Here is a 24,949-nt window from a genome sequence, read left to right on the forward strand (position 1 = left end):
CCACAAATGGATGGATAAAGAATATGTGTGTGTGTATATAATATGTGTTTGTGTATATATACACACAATGGAATTTTACTCAGCCATCAGAAAAGATGAATACCCACCATTTGCTTCAATGTGGATAGAACTGGAGGATATTATGCTGAGTGAAGTAAGTCAATCAGAGGAAGACAATTCTCATAGAGTTTCACTCATATGTGGAATATAAGAAATAGTGAAAGGGACCATAAGGGAAGGGGGGTGGGAAACTGAGTGGGAAAAAATGAGAGAGGAAGACAAACCATGAGAGATTCCTAACTCTGGGAAACAAAAGGTTGCAGAAGGGGAGGTGGGTGGGGCTGGGGGTAGATGGGTGACAGGCATTAAGGAGGGCACTTGATGGGATGAACACTGGGTGTTGTAATATATATTGGCAGATTGAATTTAAATAAAAATAATAAAATAGGTCATTTTTTAAACCTGTCAGTGACTTCTTTAAAAACAAAAGAAAGATCAGTCTCCCTCAAAAGAAAAGGACAGTCTCAAAACGTTGTGGAAAAGGACTAAACTAGGTACTTAAAACTATTGACACATCAAAGAAGAGAATGTTGGATCTACACTTTTGACCTGTCATTGTTTAGACCACTGTCAGACTGTACCAGTGGACTAAGTCAGGATTTCTGGGGCTATATGAGTTGATTAGGGGAATTTTTATGTGATTTTAGGTGGAGAATATTGTTGTATTTCATGAATATATGAGAAAGTTATTTTTCTATTTGTTAAGCTATCTGAAACCCAGAACAACTGAGTAAAACTTACTTTTGTAAATTGAAATGAAATATTTCAAATGATACCTAATTCTCATTGATCACCAAATTCAGAAACTCTTATTACTTCTCTTTACTTTTTATGGAGATAGAGTTATTTACATAGGTTTGATCAGAAAGTCTTTCCTTTTACCAGATTTAAAGAACAAAATGATTACATAACTGTGGTCTTATCTTGAGTGGCATATTTGAGAACAATGCTTATTTAATTAGACAGACAAGCTGTCTTTGAGAAACAAAGGCTAGCTTTATTATGAGGACAATCCGTACAAAACCCTTTTTGAGGGATCCCTGGGTGGCGCAGCGGTTTGGCGCCTGCCTTTGGCCCACGCAATCCTGGAGACCCGGGATCGAATCCCATGTCAGGCTCCTGGTGCATGGAGCCTGCTTCTCCCTCTGCCTGTGTCTCTGCCTCTCTCTCTCTGTGTGACTATCATAAAAAAAAAAAAAAAAAAAAAAAAGATACCTGGTTTGCAGGGGCCAGCCTTACTGGTAGTAAGGAAGGCCACTTCCCAGTAGGTCAAGAAAATTAGAAAATCTGGAGCACTCTGAGAAGAGAGAAAAAAATCACCCAGATTTAGAGCTACTTCAGGTAAAATATAGTGGAGGGAATATTTTGGGCTTCATTTCCTCACCTCGGGATAGTAAAATAAAAGCTTTCAAAAGTCAAATCTTAGCTTACTTATGAAAACTTCCAAAACCAAGTTCACTTTGCAGTGTTTGTAATTGTTAAATATTATATGGCTTTTGATTTGCAAAAAGTTTAAGAAGGCCTATATGGTAAAATAATACTTTTTACTGTACATATGTAAATAATAATGTCAAAACTAATGAGACTAGCCTTATTTTGTAATCAAGAAAATCTTTGTGATAATCACAATTTTAAGGTAAGGAAAGACCATCAGGGAAAATTATGAAAGACTTTGAAAAGTACCAAAAAGATTACTAGATGGCATTAATAGAAAACTATGTATTGTGTAGAGCATGTGCTTCTAGGTTATCTGATTCTATGGGGTGTGCAACTTTTCATTGTCTTTGACCTATTTTATAATTTTGTAAATTGTAGAAAATCAAAATACAGTTGACTCCTGAGCAACCTAGGTTTGAACTTCATGGGTCCAATTATACAAAGATTTTTAAAAAATAAATACGGTACAATACTATAAATTTATTTTCTCTTCCTTGTGATTTTTAATAAGATTTTCTTTTTTTTCTAGCTTACTTTATTGTAAACGTGGAGACATGTCTAACATATAAAATATGTGTTTGTTTACTGTTTATGTTCCCAGTAAGGCTTCTGGTCAATAGTGGGCTATTAGTAGTTAAGTTTTGGGGTAGTCAAAAGTTATTTATGGATTTTTGGCTGCATGAAAGGTCAGCATCCTTAACTCCTACATTGTTCAAGAGTCAATTGTAATGTGAATGACACTTGACCACAGAAGCACAAATTGTGTTTAGTGGATTACTGTACTGTAGATATTGATGTGTATTAAGCAAATTTATTTGAACATTCACCATAGATCTATATAGATTGCTGCTCTTTGGATTCTTGTGCAAGCTAGTAGTAACACCTCACTGATTCCCTCATTACTTAGTGATTATATAGATTTTTGGCATGTGCTCGCTTAAAATATAAGAAGTAGGCTATGAGTTGAATACTGGAATAAGTAGAAGGAGGGTAAATATACTTGAATAAGTAGGAGACTAAATATACCTCCACAGGTTCAAGATAAAGCATCTTGAAATAAATTTGAAAGATAAAACTTATAATTAAGTCTTCATTTTGTTCTTATTAATGCTATGAAGACAGAAGCCATTAAAGAAAAAGCTCAGATTATAAAGCTTTATGTCAGCACATTTTATATATCTTTTTTTCTTTTCTATAGCACTGGTTGGCTTACCTCTTAGAAACTATTTTTATGAGCACTGTTCAGTCACATAGTTTCATTGATTTAAATTGGTTAAAAGTAACAACAGTTGCATCTCTCAAGCAGTAAAAAGTTCTGTCACCTAAAAAATGATATCTTTGAAATGAGAAAAACCAAACTCTATACATTGAGTAGTAGTACACTCTTGAAGATAGATTTCTAAAAACTGACAATCTTTATCAGCCCATAAAATTTCATATACCTGCTCTGCTTATCAGTGTCATGACAATAAGGCACTTAACACAGAGGCCATCTTTGGTCTTTTATTATTATTATTATTCATGAGAGACACAGAGAGAGAGAGAGAGAGAGAGAGAGGCAGAGACACAGGCAGAGGGAGAAGCAGGCTCTACACAGGGAGCCTGATGTGGGACTTGATCCTGGGACCCCAGGATCATGCCCTGAGCCAAAGGCAGGTGCTAAACCACTAAGCCACCCAGGGATCCTTCATCTTTTGTCTTAAGGACCCTTATGCTAACATAATATTTATTGAGGTAGTATAAAAAATACTAGTTTTAAGGAATGATGGTATACATTTCATGCAAAAAAGGGTTTGGTGTCAATTAAAATTGACATTGGCAAAGAAAATTTTCCCAATGAAAATTTGTATATTAGAAGTTTTATACACTTACCATTATGTCATACCTGTGAAATTTTATTAAAACAAGATTTTCCAAACCCATGAGAGCATTTTCCCTCTATATATAGGCACCTATTAATAGCACAGGAATAATAATATTCCCCAGAACAATGGTTGAGTATCTGTACTATGTCATGAATAATATTTTAGGTTATCAGTAAACCTTTAATAAATCCTACAAAAAATAAGATATTTTTAATGATAAATACTATGAATGCTTATGAGAAGTATAAATATAGTAAAGAACAAATGGAAACATAAGTCACATGTAATCCCATCATGTAGAAGTCACCACTTTTAAGAATGTGTCATTTTTATATACATTAGTAAGTACTTTCATTTTTATAAAAAAGGAATCATACTGCATGTTATTTTCTACAGCCTTTTTCATTAGACATATTATAAACATATTTCTAGGCCATTAAGTATTCTAAAACACAATTTTTAATGGCTTCATGATATTCTACTTACAAACGTACCATAATTTTACCATTAGGCACTTAAGTTAGTTTCAGTTTTTCACTATCCTCAATTCTGTCATGGATAGCCTCATTGTTATATCTTGGATACATCTATAATTATTTATTTAGGATAAATTTCTAATCCAAACACAGTAGATTAAAGAGTATGCAAAATTCTAGTGCTTTTGATCTCTATGTGTTTGGCTTTCAACCTCATTTGGGTCCTCCAAGCTACAGACCTGTATTATTATTTTTTTTTTTAATTTTTATTTATTTATGATAGTTACAGAGAGAGAGAGAGGCAGAGACACAGGCAGAGGGAGAAGCAGGCTCCATGCACCGGGAGCCCGATGTGGGATTCGATCCTGGGTCTCCGGGATCGCGCCCTGGGCCAAAGGCAGGCGCCAAACCGCTGCGCCACCCAGGGATCCCCAGACCTGTATTATTATGTCTGCATTTTATTAGCAGCTCTCTTTCCAGTTTTTGTTTTGTTTTTTTGTTTTTTGTTTTAGATCTTATTTATTTATTCGAGAGAGAAACAGAGAGAGAGTGGCAGAGACACAGGCAGAAGGAGAAGCAGGCTCCACGCAGAGAGCCCGACATGGGACTCGATCCTGGGTCTCCAGGATCACACTCTGCTGAAGGTGGCACTAAACCGCTGAGCCACCTGAGCTGCCCCCCTCTTTACAGTTTTTGAAGATATTCATAATCATGACTACTCTCTTAAAACCTTCAACTATCTTCATTCTCAGCCCGCTGACTACATTCTTCTTTGGAGAGAAAATGGAACACACCAGCAAAGAATGTTCTTAACTTCCCTACCTAAAATAATTCTACTTACTTACTTGCATCACTTTCAGTTCTTTTTCACTTTCCTCAAATTAAAATATAAATATTTGTCCCACATATTGGATTCCATTCTTTTGGGTTTTTCAGAAGACCCAGATATTTGCTCAATTACCTGTTCTCTATTCTACATTACCAGCCTCTCCTTCCCTACTATTATTCCCCAACATACTCTCCCTGTGCCCCCCCAAAAAAACCAAAATTCAACACCGCAGTCCACCCCAACTACACCTTATACTTCTCTTCCCTCCACAGTCAAGCTTCTTCAAAATGTTATCTCTACTTACAGTCTTCATTTCTTCACCTCCACTTAGAGCTCATTACACCACAAAATGTGATTCACCTCCATTGCTTATACTTCTTTTGCTGAGGTCATGTTTTCACTGATGATTCTAAAGGAATCTTGTCATTTGGTCCTTTTCTTTATTTTCTCTGCAACACTTAACACCCTTGATTACTCCCTCTTTGAAACATTCACTTTTATTTTTTCATGAAAGCATACTCTTCTATTTTTCCTCCTACCTTTCAGACTTGCTGATCAACTTTCACTTGACAGCTTCTTTTACTCTACAAATGCTTTAAAGTTAGCTATTTCTCAAGTACTGCAGCAGGCTCTTTTCTCTTATCTTCTCCTTATTTTTTCGTTTTGTTTTATTTCTCTCCCATATAACAAACTTTTTCTAAACTATATTACTCATATTCACTAGTTTGACTATCATCAATCTCATCTTTATCCCAGGCTACAGTCCTAAATTACTGATTATTTTCAAGTACCAGCTATAACTTTATTTTTTTTATTTTATTTTTTTTTAATTTTTATTTATTTATGATAGTCACAGAGAGAGAAAGAGAGAGAGGCAGAGACATAGGCAGAGGGAGAAGCAGGCTCCATGCACTGGAAGCCCGATGTGGGATTCGATCCCGGGTCTCCAGGATCGCGCCCTGGGCCAAAGGCAGGCGCTAAACCACTGCGCCACCCAGGGATCCCACCAGCTATAACTTTAACAACTTATTTAAGCTCTCTCAACCTTAATTTTCCCATCTGTAAAGTGGGAATAAGAACTGTATATCTGCCATGGGTCACACTCTAAAGCATCAGTCAGATAATTTAAATATTTTAGCACGGTACCTGGCCAAAAGCAAGCGCTTAATAGTACCCTTTATTTCAAATCTCAAGTGTGTTTAAAATCATTTTGGATAGAAACATTGCAAAATTCAGGTAGTTAGCAGAAAGAAAGTCATGGTGAATAACAAAATTAAGACCAAAATAACAGATTGATGTTTACACAAAAGACTATGTTAATTCAGGTGGTACTAGCTGAACCTAAATTTTTTAATGGCTTAACAAAATGGAATTTCATTTTTCATTCACTTAAAATACAATAGGTATGGCAGAGGTTTTGCCCACTCATTCATTTATTCAGGGGCTCTAACTGATGAAGATTTGACATGCACATAGTTTGCCCACCAGGATTTTGCAGCTGGTATTGCCAAATATTTTTTGCCACTGTATATCTTGGGTCTCAATCTTTCTAGCCTCTGATACAAATTTTCTTGCCATCCATTGACTTCTTACTAAGCCAAGATATATGTTTTGTTGTTGTTGTTGCTATTATAGCTCTTACTCACTTTAATGGTAATTTATGTATTAGTTCTAGTAACACAAACTGCCTAAGAGATAAATGCCAAAATTTCAGTGGCTTAACAGTTTCCATATAAAATTAATGTTACTTGTATAGTATCTTTCTCAATTTCTTAATAAACCATAAATCAAGAAACATACATTGGTTCATTGTAGGTAATTAGTAACCAGCAGTAATGACTTAGGTGAAGTTATTTACCTTTCTCTTGTCTGAGATTGTGTATCTTCAAAATAAGGAGCATGGTCACGGAATGAATGCTAAGATCCTTTCATCCAACTCTATACTTTAATTTAACTTCATATCTTGTTAAATGTAACTATCACAGAAACCAACAGAATAAGGAAAATGTATAATGTATAAGGATCAATAAATGTAGCTTAACAAGCATCCTTCAGGCCATCTGTGGTGGGCAGTCTCTAAAATGTCCCCATTGATCTCACTTGTTAGTATTCATATCGTTGTGTAATCCCCTCATATCCTTGTGTGATCCCCACTAAGAAAGACACAGTGACTTTCTCCTAACAAACAATATGGAAAAAATGAAATGAGATCACTTCTGAGATTAGTTTACCAAACGACTAAGACTCCATTTTCTCTCTCTCTCCCTCTTTCCTTCTCTCCTTTGCTTTTTGTGCTTGCCTACGATCCTTTTTTCAAGCGGAGGCAGGGAATGGCCATCCTGTAAGGGTCCTATGGAAAGGCACTAATGGTAAGGAAGCGATATCCTCCAGTCAACATTCAGCAAGGACCTGAGTCCTGCCAATAGTCATTTGAGTAAGGTTGGAGGAAGGTCTACCACGCTCAAGCCTTGGGATGACCTTAAGCTGTGGTTAATACTATTATTGTATCCCAATGACAGAGTGTGAGACAGATGACCTGGAGAGCCTGAGCCCGGATTCCTGACCCACAGGAACTGTGAGATAACAAATATGTGTTGTTTTTAGTCTCTATGTTTTGGGGTAATCTGTTTACAGCAATAGATAAGTAATGAAACAGTAAGGACATCATTCTTTCAAGAACTGGGATTCTGATGTAGACTAACTCACTAGTGGAAAAAGAAGCAGCAAAACAGGTTTACTTGGATTTCTTCTTCCACTTTCCATTTGGCTAGGTTCAGTTCCTGCCCCTCACCTCCAAAAGCACAGAACTACTAAATCAAGGCATTTTCCTTTCTTTTATTTTGCCCTTTTAGTTTATAGAATATTCAAATTGTGCTTTGCTATCCCTTTACCCCTCTCCATGATGATACATCTAATATGTCCTAAAGGATTATTTTTTCCACTAACTTTCAAAACTACTTTTTAATAATATTGCTATTTTATTAGTAAAATTCAGATAGTTCACAGAAAATTTAGAAAATACAGATAGGTAAGAAAGGAATATAAAAATCATCTGTAATCATACAAACCTGAGATCTATCATGAGCATTTTATAATTTCTTAGGTACTCTGGTTATAAACAATTTAGGAATAATAGCAGATAGAGAGAGAGAGTGCTCTTTCTATTGTCAACTATTTTTCTGAGCCCCTCATATATATTAACTTTTTAAATTTTCACAAGGACCTTCTATTATTGCCCCTGTGTTACAGAGAAGCAAACTGAGGCCCAATATACCTACGTTCAGAAACATCCTTTTTTTCACTGAGCAAAACGATCTAAAAGTTACCACTTTGAAACTTCTTAATACACCAGTTTTTGGAAACTTCTTAACACATCATTACGCATATTTCATGTGATTACTTTTTAACAAAAGCCTTCTAATTGCACACTTTGTCACACTCATAGGTTTGGATAAATGATGAAAGAATAGTAGAAAGTCTGACAAATCTTTAATCACTGCTTTTAAAACACATACACATTTCTTTCATCTCTGCATAAAGTTGGTCCAGAGGTCAGCATTTCTTAGAAGTTACCCTGGGTCCAGCTGCTGAAGAAGAGCATAGATCTGTGTTAATGTCCCATGCTGTGTGATCAGGATGAAAGGGCCACTCTGAGGTATATACTAACTCCTTCCTCCAGCACCTTAGGTTACATCTCCTCACGCTTTATGAGATCTGGAAAACACATGGACATAATGTCTTTATTAAGTTCAGAGAATAATAGAGAAGCCAGAAGGTGATTTAAAACCTAGGACATAGCATATTAGGAACTCTGGTATTCATCTCAACTGCCAGATTCAAGAATTAGTGAAATGTCAAATCAAGCAGCATTTTATAATAACTGTGACATCTGTGCGTCGAGTGAAAGTTGCCAAATACATTTACTACACTGTATTCTGTACCTTGAGATAAAACATTAAATACATATGATACATGTAACATTTTGTGATCTTTGCCACCTTGGTTTCTGGGCAATGCAAGAAAAAGTTCACTTTTTATTACCTATAAATATAAATAAATATATAGAATATATTGAATTAAATAATCATTCAAATATGAAATAATACATAAAATATTGCTATACTATACTATATATTATATATTATATATGTAACTCTACATTACTATAGTTTGGCCACTATGGCTGTTTTTTAAAATTTAATCTTCATAAAACAGAAACTTGTCTGTCTTATACACCAATGTATCCCCTAGCTCGGTGTCAGTGAATAAATACATTCATAAATACATTCATTCATTTAATAAGTACATATGACTACATACTATTAACAAGTAAATAAGCTATAGAGAAGCTAAGTAACTTATTCAGGTTCGCATAGCAGCATACATGTGTTTGAATTCAAGATTATTCCTATAATAATCCACTATCACCACCACCACCACCAAGAAGGGGAAAAAAGGTCACAGTGACAGTCTGTGCTCTGAAACTCATACAAGTTCCTGGTCTACCCCAGAAGTGTGCCACTAGGAAACATTTCAGTCACAAAATTTGAATCACTGTCAAGATCCATATCTCTGTCTGCTTATATTACAGTTATTTTTGTCTCCAGCATAGACTATAACTCCATAAAGAATAGACTTCATGTCTTATTCATATCTGTTACTATGTAGCTAGGATAGTGCTTGTTTATAGTAGAGACCCCTAAGGTTCTGATGAATTGAATTGGAGAAGGACAATGTGTTAGTGGCACAGCTAATTTGTAGAGAGGAAATGTCCTTTTTACTGGCTAAGACAGAAAATAAATATATACATACAAACATTTATATATGTACATGCATGCAGGCTGACCTAATCTATCAACAACATAGCATCAAATTCCAAACTGAAATAAAGGGCTGTAAAGCAATGTTTCTTTCTAACTTTTTGGAGAGATAAAAGAATTTAAAATGAAACCAGATTATCCAACAACAAAAGAAATACCTGCTGTGTGTTAAAGCTGGCAGTGATGGGCATGAATCTCAAAGCAGACATAGATTCTATGTTGTAAAAGGCATCTTGAAAGGAAAATAGTAGAGAAAAAGGCACCCAACTAAAATATGGGAAGAGATAACGCCAACAGCCCAGACAAGTGGTTAGCATTAATATAACACACACCAGTGCCTTCTGCTAGACTTCCTTAATACCATTAACATGCATATGTGTGTATATTATACATGTGTACATACAGGTGTGTGTGCATACAGATACATAGCGACAGAGAGGCTAACATTCAGAATCAGGGCTATCTGGCCAAGGGTAACAAGACCCCCTACATAGATCTGGCATTCAAAAGGAGGTGTCCAATCTGGGAAAAAGACAGGCTGTAGAAAAACTTTGTCAAAATAAAGAAGTGCTCCATTCCTAGAGGAAATAAGATATGAACACATGTTGTCAAGCACAAAGGAGTCAATCAGTTGTCCCAGCTACTCCAAGTTGCATACAAAGCAAGACAGGAATTATTAACTGAAACAAGAAAACAAGGCAGAACCAGATCTGATGCAAAACTGATGAAATGTTTAATTTTTTCTTGTTTCTTTCTATCTCTTTCAGTCTCTTTCCCATCTTTTTCTTTTTTTCTCACTTACCTTCAAAAAGAAAGGGAGGTTTCTTACAAATTAAGGTCACACATGACAAAACCGTAACATCATTTAAACAATGACAACAGACAAGTAATGATGGGAACAATAATCATCCCAGACAACGAAGTCTGGGGAAACTACTGCTATTGTGCACAAAACCAAATGCTTATCTTTCAGGCATTCAAAGCAAAAAGGAAATATAATAGGATACATCACTCTCAATAGCTAATAAGGTAGAAAACCAAATTATCAGGAAAGAGATATTTCCCTAGCTCTGAAATCTGAGAAGAAACATTGCGTGGGTCTACATTGGGATGTCTTTGAATCACACAGATAGTATTGTAATAAGTTCTTTCAGGAGGACAAAAAAAGAAGCTATAAAGAAACTTTGGATCAGTAATGAATTCATAGAAATAAGAGAAAAAAAGCAGCAATGCAAGTGAAGATGAGACTTATAAGACTTATAAGGCAGAAATAAATAATCACAAAAGGCAAAGAAGCACAAAGAATATAAAAGTAGTAGAATCATTTTCACAATTGACCTGGACATACATGACAAAACACAGGTGTAAAAGTGATATAAAATTCCATGGACCAATATCTGTCGCTGTAAATGTCTACATTTTCCCTAGCAATGTATTCATTATTTTCATACAGGTCTCCCTGACAGATCATTATGATTCAAAATTCTTATTTAATGTAGTGGCTACTGAATTAAAATTTAAGCTACTTGATAAAAATTCATTATGTTATCTTTCAATATCGTGCCTTAAAAGCTTGCTCCATTCCTAAATATCATATTACTTTGTAGAGTTGATCTTTTGTTCGTGTGAAAAAAAAATATAAGTTTTGGAATTAGGCTTAGGACTGAATTTCACTCTTTTAACTTATTGGCTGTTTGACCTTGAGCCAATTAGTCAGCCATGGCCTTTTTAAATTTATAATATGAAGGAAATAATTCCTATATCTCTAAGTTGTTGTTATTATTAAGATCATGTCCCCAGCAAGTTTCTAGGCAAGTATTAGATGCACAAATAACGGGTCTATCTTCTGCTATGCTTTGAAACAGTTGAGACTCCATATTTTGAACAGGTAAGTGAAATACATAGATGTCAAGTAGTAAAAAAAAAAAAAAAAAAAAAAAAAAAAAGAATTTTCTAAATATTTATATAATGAAAACAACCTTAAGAACATCACCAGGCAGCCCGGGTGGCTTAGGGCAGCCCCGGGTGGCTCAGCAATTTAGCGCCGCCTTCAGCCCAGGGTGTGATCCTGGAGACCTGGGATCGAGTCCCACGTCGGGCTCCCTGCATGGAGCCTGCTTCTCCCCCTGCCTGTGTCTCTGCCTCTCTCTCTCTCTCTCTCTGTCTTTCTCTCTCTGTCTCTCATGAATAAATAAATAAAATCTTTAAAAAAAGAGAATATCACTCTATGTTTACAGTTTTTAAATTATTTCACACTCAACAGTTCATTCATTGAATACCTATTAAGTATGAAAAACACCATGCTGGGTGTATTAGTAAAATAAATTGCATATGCTTCCCTAACACTCTAAAGGAGGACAGACATATATAACTAAATATTGAGTATTAGTCAAGTTCTAAGGCAAACACATGAGACTGCTGAAAGCAGAGCAAATGGGAAATTTCATGGTAGTTCCAGAAATGGTAAGGAAATAACCATGAAAATTCCTCAGTAGCTGTAAATTTAAATATTCTGCATATTAATAAATGTACGCAGCACTGAAATGATTTTTGCCTCCCATGAAATAACATTTCCTTTCAAAACGGTTTTAGTGGTCACAAAGAAATTCATAAGTACCAAGATTCTTCAGTACAAAATAAGCAATATTTATACTCCTGCAAGTTTAACTTCTGTTTTCCCAAATCAAATTGAAGATCTGATCTCTCTTTTTCTAATAAATACAAATCAAATTTAGTCATTCTCTTATCCTTGCTCTACCACCTGAGTCCCACCAGTTTTTATGGAGGGTTTTTTTTTTTTTCTTCATTAAAACAAATCTCTGTAATACGGCAACCAGACTAGTTTAGTTTTATATGATTATTTTAAGCGTCTTCCTGACTTATTTTGTTATTTAGAAGATATTTCAATATTATGGTTTATTTCAAGGTACTAGCAAAATTTTTTCTTATAATTGTTTAAGAAAGGTTTTTTTAAGTTCAAAAAAATGTTTCTCATAATATTTGTAATAACTTCCTGACAGAGCCTAGAACTTTACAGTGCACCAAGAAGGGATACAGAGGAGTGATTTCTGCAGCTCACTTACCATATGCTTTCCATGTTTCCCATGAGTTGTGGAAGGTTGGCATCCTATGGTCAGTTCACAGATTGGTTGGCCTCTTAAAGAATTACTCTTGGAGGTGTAAGTATTGAAGTGGAAATATCAGTATATTCTAGGTTAAGCCACACAAACCTATTTCACTAAGGGAATGGAAAACTAATTCTAATGGAAAATCAAAACGATATTTTTAGCTACTTGTATATTCAGCAAATATTTATTGAGCATTGCTATAGCCAGGCCCTGTTTTATTTGCTGGGGAACTATCAATGACTAAAACAGACAAAAGTCCTCATTATCCGAGAGTCTACATTCTGATGGGGAAACAGTTATAAACCCAGGGCCATGTTATCCATTACAATAGTACTGAAGGCCCACAATCCTTCAAGGGGCCCACAAAAATGTTTTAATTTTAATTTATTTTAAAACCAGAAAAAAGTGACTATTACAATAACGCATCCATCCTGGATTATATTTTTTCTTTATAGCAAAGCAGCCATAAAATATAATTTTAAATATTTTTTTTATGGAGGAAGGGGCCCATTAGGGCAAAAGTGGCTTGAGAACACTGAAGTCATACTGCAGACTGTAATAAACACAATGAATAAGTAAATCACATGGTATATTAGAAGGTGAGAAGTTCTGTAGAGGATAAAAAGGGAAGTGATAGTGTGGGATAAGGCTGTACGTAATCTTAAATCGAGCATTAGAGAAAGCATCAATGAGAAGGAACATTTATGCACAAATTAGAAGTAGGTTAGGTAAAGAGCCATGCAGAGATGTCTAGGTGAAAAACATTCTAGGTGAAAAGCAGATGCAAAGCCCTGAGATGGAGGTGTGTCTGGTAAGTGAGGAAGCAACAAGGAGGCTATTATGGCTGCAGCAAAGTGATCTCTGGGGAGAGAAGTGGAAGATCAGGCTATGCAGGTTTCAGGGACCAGATTGCGTAGTGCTTTAGTAGCCACTTCAGGTTGACTTTGAATGATAGAGTGAGCAAGTGGAGGATTTGAGGCAGGGTCACTGTTAGGAGTTGAATTGTGTACCCTCAACAGTTATGTTGATGTTGTAACCCCAGGTACCAGTGAATATGAGCTTATTTGAAAATAGGGTCTTTGAAGATATGATCATATTAAGATGAGGTCACTAGGGTGGGCCCTAATTCAGTAGGATCGTTATCTTTACAAGAAAAGGAAAATACCATAGGAAGACAGAGACACAGGGAGAATGTCATGTGATGACACAGGCTGAATTTGGAGCAATGAAGCTGCAAACTGAGGAGTGACAAGGATTGACAGCCACCATCCAAAACTAGGAAGAGGCAAGGAAGGATTCGATTCAGAGACTCAGAGGGAACATAGTTCTACTGACATCTTGAGTTCCAACTAACTTCTAGCAGAACCGTAAAGCGACAGATTTCTGTTGTTTTAAGCCACCCATTTTGTGGTACTTTGTTATAGTATCTCTAGGAAACCAATATAATGACTTAGTTCTAGCAGCATCTCTCTGGCTGAGTGTTGAGAATAAACTATAGCAAGGTCAAGGGCAGGAAGAAGGAGCCTATATTAGGTCAAGTGTTCTAAGAAGCAGATTCTAAGACAGGATTACAAACAAGAGATTTATTCAGGAGTGCTCTCAGGAACAATATCGGTGGGCATGGGGAGGTGGGGGGAATGAGAGATTTAGCATTGGACAGAGGGAAAAGTAGAACAGCAGTAGAGCCTTCAGACTACACAGTGGGGGCTCACTGAATTTGGGATGGGCTTTAGGAATCATCAGGAAATGGGCCAGGAAATGGGCCTATTGTAAGTACCCCCCTGAAGGTACTGAATATAGGTTGACCTCTGGGGAGGGAACATAATCTTTTTTTTTCTTTCAACCCCTGAGTCACCCAAGAATCCCGAGGGAACATAATCTTGATTAAAACATCTCCCTTCAGCAGAGAGGGAAATAGTTGAGAGACTCATCTATGAATAGTCTACATTCCTCTAGCTGTGGAAATGAATATTTTGGTCCTAGAGAGTAGGAAAATGCAAGGTGTTTCATAGCATCCCTGAAAGAAGTTATTCCATTTATAGAGGAAAGATTCAAATAGCATGGGAAAACAGGAATTAGAGTATAACACATGGAATTCTGGTTGTGTAAGTAGTGTAGTTGTGTGTGTGTGTCCTAGCAAGGAGTTTCCATTTGAACAGGAATCTAAGTTCATAATACACTTAACTTGTTAGCCACAATAAACTAGTGTAGGAAAGATAGAAATATTAACATGCCAATTTGCTGATAGGGAAAATGAAGCTGAAAAATATCAAATGACTTGTCCAACACAGAGTGAGTCCGTGGTAAGGACAAGATTGAAAATACAGTCTTCTGAATCCATGTTCTGAGCCCTTTGTATCACGTCATATGGCCTAAATATTACTGCAATTATGTAGCAGTGATCGGGCTACATAATTCTGCATGTTCTTTCACAACTTTTTTTCAGAATCATGAAAACAGTATATGGCATGAGGACGCCTGGGTGGCTCGGCGGTTGAGCATCTGCCTTTGGCTCAAGGTGTGATCCTGGGTCCCGGGATTGAGTGCCACATCAGGCTCCCTGTGAGGAGCTTGCTTCTCCCTCAATCTGTGTCTCTGCCTCTCTCTCTCTCTCTCTCTCATGAATAAATAAATAAAATCTTAAAAATAATGAGTATATGGTGCAAACAGCATAGTTGCTTATAAACTTGCATTAATTTCTTCCTGGACCAAAAGCTAGAGCATATTTGCCAACCTCCTTTACGGTTGGGTGCAGCCATATGACTGAGTTCTTGTGAATGGAATCTGAGTGAACATGATATAGATCATGCAGGCCCATAAATAAAATGCTAAGAAGTCACCCCTCTTCTATGTTACCCATGGTCTGCCCAGTACAGCCTCGAAAGCCTTGTGTTGAATGTTTATGTATTATCCCGCCTCTCCACAGACCTGATCCAGAATTATCTTAATCATTAGAGAATCTGAGACACGGTATGCATATCTTACTGTAAGATGTACAGTATAGATTTGGAATTTTATTTCATAACATTTCATATAAGTAAAACTAACAGATCTCATTTAAATCTAATATTAAATAACTTAAGGTAAGACTATACAGGAAGAGCTGGGGCCTGTATGCATTCAATCTCTTCACCATTTGTGAAATAAATTGGAAGAAAATTATTATTCTTTTTTTCTCCTTTTTAAAAAAGATTTTATATATTTATTCATGAGACACAGAGAGAGAGAGAGAGAGGCAGAGACATAGGCAGAGGGAGAAGCAGGCTCCATGCAAGCTGCCCGACGCGGGACTCGATCCCAGACCCTGGGATCGCACCCTGAGCTAAAGGCAGATGCTCAACCACTGAGCCACCCAGGCATTCTGAAAATTATTATTCTAATTTTTCTAATTTTTAAATCCCTGAGAGAGAGCAAGAGAGCTTGGAATACTATAAATAAAAAAGTAAGCAAACAAAAATATAAATAAAAGCAAGCTTCAGATTTATACCATTTCAACTTAAAAACACATCAGCGAAGGAGGAAAAATTCTCTATTCCAGAATTTATATATATATAAAAAAAACACACACACAGGAAAGTACTCTGAATAACCAGGCTTAAGTCATGGAGCCATTTGTAACAAATCACTGGGGGAGAGCCGGTTACAGCATTCGATTTGGCCTGGATCATGTGTTTTTCCTATGTGGGCTGGGTACCGAAATGGGCAGATCATTACCAATATAGAAAGTGAAGAGGAAAAAAAAAAAAAAAGAAAGTGAAGAGGAGGGATCCCTGGGTGGCGCAGTGGTTTGGCGCCTGCCTTTGGCCCAGGGCGCGATCCTGGAGACCCGGGATCGAATCCCACGTCGGGCTCCCGGTGCATGGAGCCTGCTTCTCCCTCTGCCTATGGCTCTGCCTCTCTCTCTCTCTCTCTGTGACTATCATAAATAAATAAATAAATAAATAAATAAATTAAAACCTTAAAAAAAAAAAAAAAAAGTGAAGAGGAGGGCAGCCCGGATGGCTCAGTGGTTTAGCACCTGCCTTCAGCCCAGGGCCTGATCCTGGAGACCTGTGATTGAGTCCCGCATTGGCCCCCTGCATGGAGCCTGCTTCTCCCTTTGCCTGTGTCTGCCTCTCTCTGTGTGTTTCTTGTGAATGAATGAATGAATAAATAAATTAAAATAAAATAAATAAATTTTTTTCGTAAAAAAAAAAAAGGAAAGAGGGAAAGACACCCAAGGAAGAGGTATACTATTTCTAGAAGTGCAAAGTGAGAAATGACCAGACAAAACCCATTGAGAACTAGCACAAAGTTGTGTGGACTTCATCGAAAAGAACAATGTACTATATAACACCACAAGGGCTGTTTACCAATTAAGTACAGAAATGCAGCTGGATATCAGGGGAGAAATAGAACCAGGGTCCAGAAAGCCATCCAAAATCTCTCTCTGCAGTTTATATACACTCCTTTCTGTGCATGTATTTTATGTTCTTTTCTGCAATGTAGTCTTGTCACTTCTGCTGGGTGGCTAAAAACAAGTTTAACTGATAATAGGATAGTCCATGCCTCTCTTCAAGAGTGCATCATCTCTGATTCTTGAATTAATATGGCAGAGAAAAGAGGGCAACACCACAGCTTGGTCACCCACATGGCCTATTCAGAGAAAGAAACAATGACTCGCTCAACCCCGATTCCAATTTCCCTAGGAAGACTTGCTTAGCTTGCTAATCAAGCAACTTAATTCCTCCCCTCCCTATCCAATGAACTGCATTGAAGGAAGAAGGTTCTCTTCATGAAAACTTGCTTTTAGGATCTTTTCTCATGTAGACAGAGAGTAAGATGAACTTGTCTAAATGGTATACCCTACTGAATGTGTAGTCTTGAGAAAGTTATTATACTATATGAATCTTAGTACCATTATTAATAAAGTGGGCGTAATACTCATGTTGCTGGTTTCTTGGGAGGATGAAACCCGGGCCACAGAAGGTGATGATGGTTACTTTAAAGAAGTTACAGTCTAAAATTAATCCACAGAAAAAATTAGTCATACTTTATTTATTCTGAACAAAAAAATATTTTTCCCTGGCTTGATAATTAATTAGATGATTTCCAAGCTCTGTTACAGGTTTTTCATGACAGTGATTTTTTTTTTCATTTGATCTAAATCATTAGCCCAGCAACAACAAAAAAGTCAAATGTATTTTAAAAGCAAGAGATTTGCTAATATCACAAGGCCATTCCAAAGCAAGCTGTAGTATAGAATGATCTCAAAAAAGTTCAATTTGTTTTGAGCAATGGCTGCTTACCCTAGTCAAGGTGACTAATTTGAATTTGATGGCTCTTATTTACATGTATAACTTCTACTAATACATAATCTTAATAGAATGATAGATAATGTTAATTTGACAGTTTAATAGATATACCTTTTGTATGTCACAGTACATATTACATAACACTCTCCTGGAACTATTTCATTCACCAAACATTTATCGAATATCTACTATGGGCCCAAGCATTATATTTCCAAGTAGGCAATAACCGTTATTTTCCCTACCACTTTTCATTTTGCCTTTATAGGAAAAGAGGTGAGGTGTATGATTGAAGCAGATACCAGAAATGAGAAAATCATATAACAGGGAGTACTGCAAAAATAATGTGACCAACATTCCCAGAAGAATAATGCAATATGCCTTCTGTGAGCTCAGCTTTCCGGAAAATCCAGTAGGCAATCTTAAGGGGAACCTAATTTCCTAGGTATCACCATAACACAGATTGCACGTTAGCACTACAACATGTACGTACAGAATTTTCCCCTTGTGTACATCTTATTTGGGAGTGCATAAACAGATGCAAGAGAAAAAAGAACTTCTGATGAAGGCTAAATATTTTAAAAATCGGACTGCATTCTTCAGGAAATTATTGCACTAAGTCAGGGAGGTATATGTAGCACCATATAGTAGAAAATATGCCTATGGATAGCTGTTGAGCTTCCTCCACCATCAGGGATATAGTGACTATTTGCATAGTATAGTCTGAAAAATTCTAGAGAATGATTCTGATTAGCCAAGCTTGGGCCAGGGGATTGGACCAAATAGTATGGAGAAAGCCACCTCACACTTCTGTAGGAACCATTCTGAGAGAAAGAGGAGTAATTGTGAATTAGGTATCTATTCTTGATGTCTCCTATAGTTTTAAAGGAGAGGGCTGATGAGCAGAGCCCAGCAGAGCAGTAAAGTTTTACAAAGGAACAAAAGGTCTATTTCTTTTCTTTTCTTTTTTTTTATTTTTATTTATGATAGTCACACACAGAGAGAGAGGGGCAGAGACACAGGCAGAGGGAGAAGCAGGCTCCATGCACCGGGAGCCCGATGTGGGATTTGATCCCGGGTCTCCAGGATCGCGCCCTGGGCCAAAGGCAGGCGCTAAACCGCTGCGCCACCCAGGGATCCCTATTTCCTTTCTTTTTCAAAATATGACAGTCATTAGTGACTGTCTCTGGTTGACCGCGATATTTTCATTTTTGAAGTACATGCATATTCGTCTTTATAAGAAAACAGTATCGGATTTTTTAATATTCTCAAATATCTAGAATCTAGAAATTAGAATCTAGACATTGATGTAATGCTTTTAAGGCAACTATGTTTGTATGAGTGCTGAATACTTCCTTAAGAGCCAGTGTTCTATCACTAACATTTATAGTAAGTGCCTGAAAGCATTTGGTGTTGAACCTAATTTGTAGTTATGAGGGGTAATTTAATTGTCGTCTGTAAGGCAAGGTAGTGGGGAAAGTTACAGAAAAAAAATCAAAAGAAGGAGAAGCTTGTTCCTTCAGAGTCCTCCAGAACTGGCATGCATGTATGCAAGCATTAGAGAAAGTATGACACAGAATTTTAAGGAGACTTTTCCATTGGGAAGGAAAAAAGTCAGGATGTGGAAAAAGTTAACCACTTAATTAGAAGAAGCTATTTTAAAAAATATCTATATCTAGATTTACCTTATCTATATCTTTAGATCAATTAGATCAATTTAGATCTTTAGATCCAGGTCAATTAGAAATGTAGAAAATAAACAGATTGTCTTTTGGATTGAAAAAGAATAAGGGCAAATTGCTCGAGGCAGGAAAGAATAGATGATACCAAATTAGCAGGACAATATAATCTGGGTAAGATTTTATGATCTTTTAAAATGGTCCTTTGATATATATATTCCAGGGAATGGCGAGCATTACCAGGTACTTCTTAGAATTCCTTTGATATATATTCCAGGGAATGGAGAGCATTACCAGGTACTTCTTAGAATTAAGCTATCCCATAGGGCAATCAACTAGGTTGATAGTCTGTATCATCTAAATTTGAGTTATTATTCTAGTGAATCCAAGACCCCTTAGGATTCTAATCACACCATGGCATATTAGGAATCTGAATACTCTCTCTGATTTGCTACCTGCTTTACAGATGTAATTTAACCCTGATTACCTTGATTTGCCAGTGTATCTAGGTCCAGTAGCATTTAAGATATTAACTGTCTACTGATATTTGATCGGGTATTAGAGAGCATTTTTCTTGATGGCAAAAGCTCAGTAATTTGAAATTTTGTGAAAGTTTACCTCTGGGTTGAATGGAAAGGTCATTTCATGTGACGGTGGCATTGTCTAGTGTTGGCATCGGACCCTCGGCTAGTTACTGAAGACCTAATGCACGCAAAGCTCATTTCAGGCGGTGTACAATGTTAAGTTATAGGCCGAGGAAAAGCGAGATAATGACAGAATCTGATTTTCAGCTGGATGCAGAACTGCGTGGAATAGTCAGTGTTTCCCATTGGCCTTGCAGCTAAGTGTTACCATCTCACCATTTCCGAGGATAAAGTGAAAGGAGAAGGGTGTGTGCAAGTTTAGGAAAGTGTCCTTGGGTGTATGATTTTGCCTTCCTCTTTTTCTTCTTTGCTTCTGCAATGTAGCATGATTGCTAAAACTGAAATTGGGAACAAAGGTCATAGGTTTCCAAGCAAGAAGTTAAAGAAGGTGTCTATTACACCCAGGATGCTTTGGGGGGCCGTAACAGCCCTGATTACCAACTGCTAGACTTTCCACTTGAAAAAGTAATCAACTTCTATCTTGTTTAGGTTGCTCTTATTTTGCGTTTCTGTTGCTTGCAGCAAAAATGAATCCTAACTAAAATAGAATGTATGGGTCATTTTTAAAAGTATTTTTTTTGCTTTAACCAACATTTCCCCCCCTAACTAAGTAAATACCCATCCAATCAGATAAGGGGGCTTTTACTGAGCATGAAGAAACAAGATCACTCTGAATTTATAAATACCTTACATACTCACTCCCCTTACATAACAATTATGACTGAGACGCATACCATTGTAGAAAATCCTTGTCCAGACCTCTGTTTATTTCTGTAGAAGCGATACCTGTAAATAGAAACACTGGATTAATGACAATTTTATAAACCAGTTGACACATATCTTCAACTTTCTTCCCAGAAAAGTGTGTCAATGTTATGTTATTAGCATAAAAGTAAGCCTGTTTCAAGGTACTTTTGCTACAGTTTAGTAGTAGGGCATTGTTACTTTTCAGCTAATTTCCTGGGCAAAACACGAAACAGGATAGATCTTGTAATTGCGTATATTTTCATGCATGGGATTTTTTTTTTCTTTTTTTTTTTTTGTATAGGTAGAGCATCCTTCCCAACATTTATTGGTTATTTATTTGTGTTTACCTATTCTATGAATGTTTTATCCATGTTCATTTTCTAACTGTCATGCTGTTAGGGATCTCAGTGTACTGATTAATTTGAAAGAGTCATTTGGTCAGAGAATTCTACGTCATTAAAATATTTTCATATTGATTATCCTATTTGGATATTCAGCTTTTTACATTTTTTTTGGGGGGGGGTTCATTTCCACATGTTAAATACAGATTTTTTTCAAGTTTTATAGGGCGAAAGCCAATCATGCCATCATTTTCAAAAACCACTCTAGCACACAGCACTACCCTGTATAATAGCATCTTTGCCCAAACATCATCTGTGATGTTATCTTGTCCCTGAGAAGGTTTAATAGTCAAATATAGTCGTATAGCAGAAAAGGTACAGAATTGCTCGATTTTATTTTTCTAGAAGGTTCGTCTTAGAAAAATATTGGCAAGAGTCATGGATTTCCTGGCAATGTAATAGAATGCTTTATATCTTAAATACAGAAGTCTATGCCTATCAGAGTAAAAAAAAATGAAAGCCTGAAGTTTGAACCCAAAATACAGGTTGCTGCTATAAAGCTGCTACATTGATATTTGATTAAACTGTATAAATAATTAACCTATCTCTTCCTTTCCCTGCTTTTCTTAAATAGCTATCAGTTATTTTTTACTCAGTTCTTTCTTCTCATTTTCTGTTTGTAACTTTATTTGTGGTCAGTTCTTTGGTGAGTACTTTCAACTATTTAACTTAATAAGCTTACTTTTTAGTTACTATGTCTCATATTTAATTACTTAATATGCATAGTTTTCAGTTAGTATATTTTATATTTTGATATATTAATTTCCATTTTGAGATTAATTTGAATTCTCTCCCATGTCCTTCCAGACCTGTCAAGATGTGATAAGACTGATTCTAAAAGCTGGTCTATAGGTACTATGTATTTATTTATGTTTCTGCTGCTATGGCTAATGCTAATAACATTTAGTATCTATACAGTATCTTTCATTCCACATTTTATTATTTTATTGCTTTTCCACATATATCCATTTGGGAGATGAACTGGGTAGTTTCCATCTTGCCTCCTTTATAAATAAGAGCCTTTTGTCACAGTCGAATCACAAGTCTGCTATTTTCAAAATTATTTAAGGAACAACTGACTTCAGACGTCAGTTTATATTTTCTTTACATACTCAGGGGACTTTGTGGATGCCTTATATTAGGCAAATTTAAGTAGCCTAATTTAACTGTGTGAACATCTGGTTGGTCAGAATTTAGCAATATCATGAAATCTCCCTCCCATTTAAAAAAATTTTTTTTGTTATTTTATTTTTTAAAGATTTTATTTATTTATTTATTTATTTATTTATTTATTCATTCATTCATTCATTCATTCATTCATTCATGAGAGACAGATTGAGAGAGAGAGAGAGAGAGAGAGAGAGGCAGAGACACAGGCCAAGGGAGAAGCAGGCTCCATGCAGGGAGCCTGATGCAGGACTCGATCCCAGGTCTCCAGGATCATGTCCTGGACGGAAGGCAGGCACTAAAGCGCTTGAGCCCCCCAGACATCCCTCTCTCCCATTTTTTAAAAAAGGAATTGTGCAAAGTTCTGTGGATACATGGTAATCTTATGTTATACAGATGATTAAATTTGGAATTTGCCTTTAAGGAAGTCCTCTAATTTGAGGAGACACATAGATAAGCAACTCATTATTTTAAAAGAACAATAAAAAAGCAGAATGAAGTAGGCGTTATCATAGATATACCATGAAAGCGCTGTGGGAATATAATAAAAGGGGTGACTATTTTGATTGGGGTTGATGACAAAAGGCTTTCTGGAGCATTTGGCACTAGAATTGAGCCTTGAAGAACCAATGAGATTTTGATAGTCACTTGTATTGGGTATGGTCTGTTAATTCCATTTTTTTTTTTTTAAGATTTTATTTGAGAGAGAGTGAGAGAGAGAGAGAGAGAGAGAGAAAGAAAGAAAGAGAGAGAACAAACAGGGGGAGAGGGAGAAGCAGACTCCCAGCCAGTGGGATTCAGGGCTCATCCCAGGACCCTGGGAACATGACCCAGCCAAGGCAGACACTTAACCAACTCAGCTACCCTGGTCTGTTAATTCTAATGAGGTTTTAGGTTCCTCAGATGGAGCAGGGTTCATTCTACCTCCCAAACAGCTCTAGAGGGGCTTTAGATCATCCTGAATATAGACATCCAGATACAATTCGGATAGAATGTGCTTGTTGAATGCATATAATAAATCTTAGTTTCCTTCATAATTGTAACTTGAATTTACTGATACAGAAAATAACACCTCAGTCTTTCCAGATCATGACATTTTAGAAAGGAAAAGACCTTTTGGTTACCTGCTAAACTCTCTCTCATCATCTCTCCCTCCTTTACAAAGAAAGCACAAAGGGGCTCAGTAATTGACCAAGGTCACTCGCTTAACTGGAGCTGACTGTCCCCTCCGGCGGGAGGCTTGGCTTTGGAATCGGCACCACTCTGTATCTTTACTGATTATGAAATAAAACCTTTAAATCCCTACGTCCGAGTATCAGAGAATACTTAAGCCTGCGATGTACTTGCACATTTAGGCAAGTTTGGAGGGACGGAAAGTGGACCCAAGGCAGGAAACGCACTGGGACCCTGAACCTGCATCCTGAAAATCTGGGGAAAGATCTGCACCTAGAAGGAGACCCCGGCAGGACTTTCCATCTGAAATTCACTTACCTGGGGTGGAGTGAAAGAAGAGGAGGAGGGGGGGAGGGAGGGAGAGGGGAAGGGAGGAGACGGGAGCGAGACGGGGAGAGGGGCACTGCGAGGCTGAGGAAGGCGCGTGGCTCTAAGGCAGGAGCAGGGCCCCCTTTGTCTGGCAGACCCTGCGGGGGGAGCCTCCGGGCGCAGCCCTCGTTCCCCGGTCCCCGCGTAGGCGAGCGGCGAGGTGGAGTCCGCGCGGCGGAGCCCGAGCCCCAGCCCGAGCCCGAGCCCGAGCCCGAGCGCGCTCCGGCTCCGGGTTTTCCCCGCCGCCCGGGCCCCCCGCCGGGCCCCCTCCCCGCCCCCGGCGCTCGCGGCGCTCGCCGGCCCCGCGCTCATTCCGGCCTCGGCTCGGGCCCCGGCGGCGTCCTCCGCGCGCAGGCTGCTCGGCCCCCGCGCCCCGCCCGCCCGCCCGCCCGCTCGCCGGGCTCCGCTCGCCCCAGTTCCCGGGAGCGGGGATGCAGCTGCGGCCGCTGGGCCGGGTGGGCGCCGCCGCCGCCGGCTCTTCCCGGACTGCGCGTTGCCTCCGCTCCGACAGCTGCCGCCGCCTGTGACTCGCCCCCTCCCCTTTCTTTCTTCTTTTTTTTTTTTTTTTTTTTTTGCCTCCGTCCTCTTTCTCCGGGTGCGCGCGCGCGGGCTGCACGGTCGGCTTTGGCAGCAGCTCGCTCGTGTGTGCGCGCGTGTGAGTGCGTGTGCGGAGAGCGCAGAGCCCTGCTCGCTCGCGGAGGGTCGCGGAAGAGAAAGCAGCGGAGCGGCGGCGGCGGCGGCGGCGGCGAGGGCGGCGCGGAGCTCGGGGCCGCGCGATGGAGCTCCCACATGCCCGCAGCTGCCCGGCGCGGCCGGCGAGCTAAGCGGCCGGCCCCCGGGCTCCGCGCTCCGGGCTCCGCGAC

At 38.1% G+C, this 24,949-nt stretch overlaps 1 protein-coding gene across 1 annotated transcript; it reads right to left on the bottom strand.

Moving 5' to 3' along the window:
• Positions 1-8,137: 8,137 nt before the first annotated feature.
• On the bottom strand, positions 8,138-24,877 carry LOC140603556 (uncharacterized). Its single transcript, XM_072773930.1, has 5 exons — positions 24,703-24,877; positions 24,036-24,378; positions 20,964-21,015; positions 12,571-12,657; positions 8,138-8,381 (listed from the first exon to the last, which is right to left on the bottom strand). Exons 1-5 carry the CDS (start codon positions 24,875-24,877, stop codon positions 8,373-8,375), a joined length of 666 nt encoding a protein of 221 aa, XP_072630031.1. The 3' UTR covers positions 8,138-8,372.
• Between the last annotated feature and the right edge of the window lie 72 nt (positions 24,878-24,949).

Source organism: Canis lupus, chromosome 14 (assembly GCF_048164855.1).
Source record: "Canis lupus baileyi chromosome 14, mCanLup2.hap1, whole genome shotgun sequence".
In the NCBI taxonomy this organism is placed as follows: Eukaryota; Metazoa; Chordata; class Mammalia; order Carnivora; family Canidae; genus Canis; species Canis lupus.

Excerpts from the sequence above, each read along its gene's own strand:
- LOC140603556 (XM_072773930.1), bottom strand. The coding sequence starts at position 24,877 with ATGTGGGAGCTCCATCGCGCGGCCCCGAGCTCCGCGCCGCCCTCGCCG. Across the intron at positions 21,016-24,035 it reads CTTCTTTCACTCCACCCCAG|GTATCGCTTCTACAGAAATA; the intron begins GTAAGTGAATTT and ends TTCTATTTACAG. Across the intron at positions 12,658-20,963 it reads GACAAGGATTTTCTACAATG|AGTAATTCTTTAAGAGGCCA; the intron begins GTATGCGTCTCA and ends TACACCTCCAAG.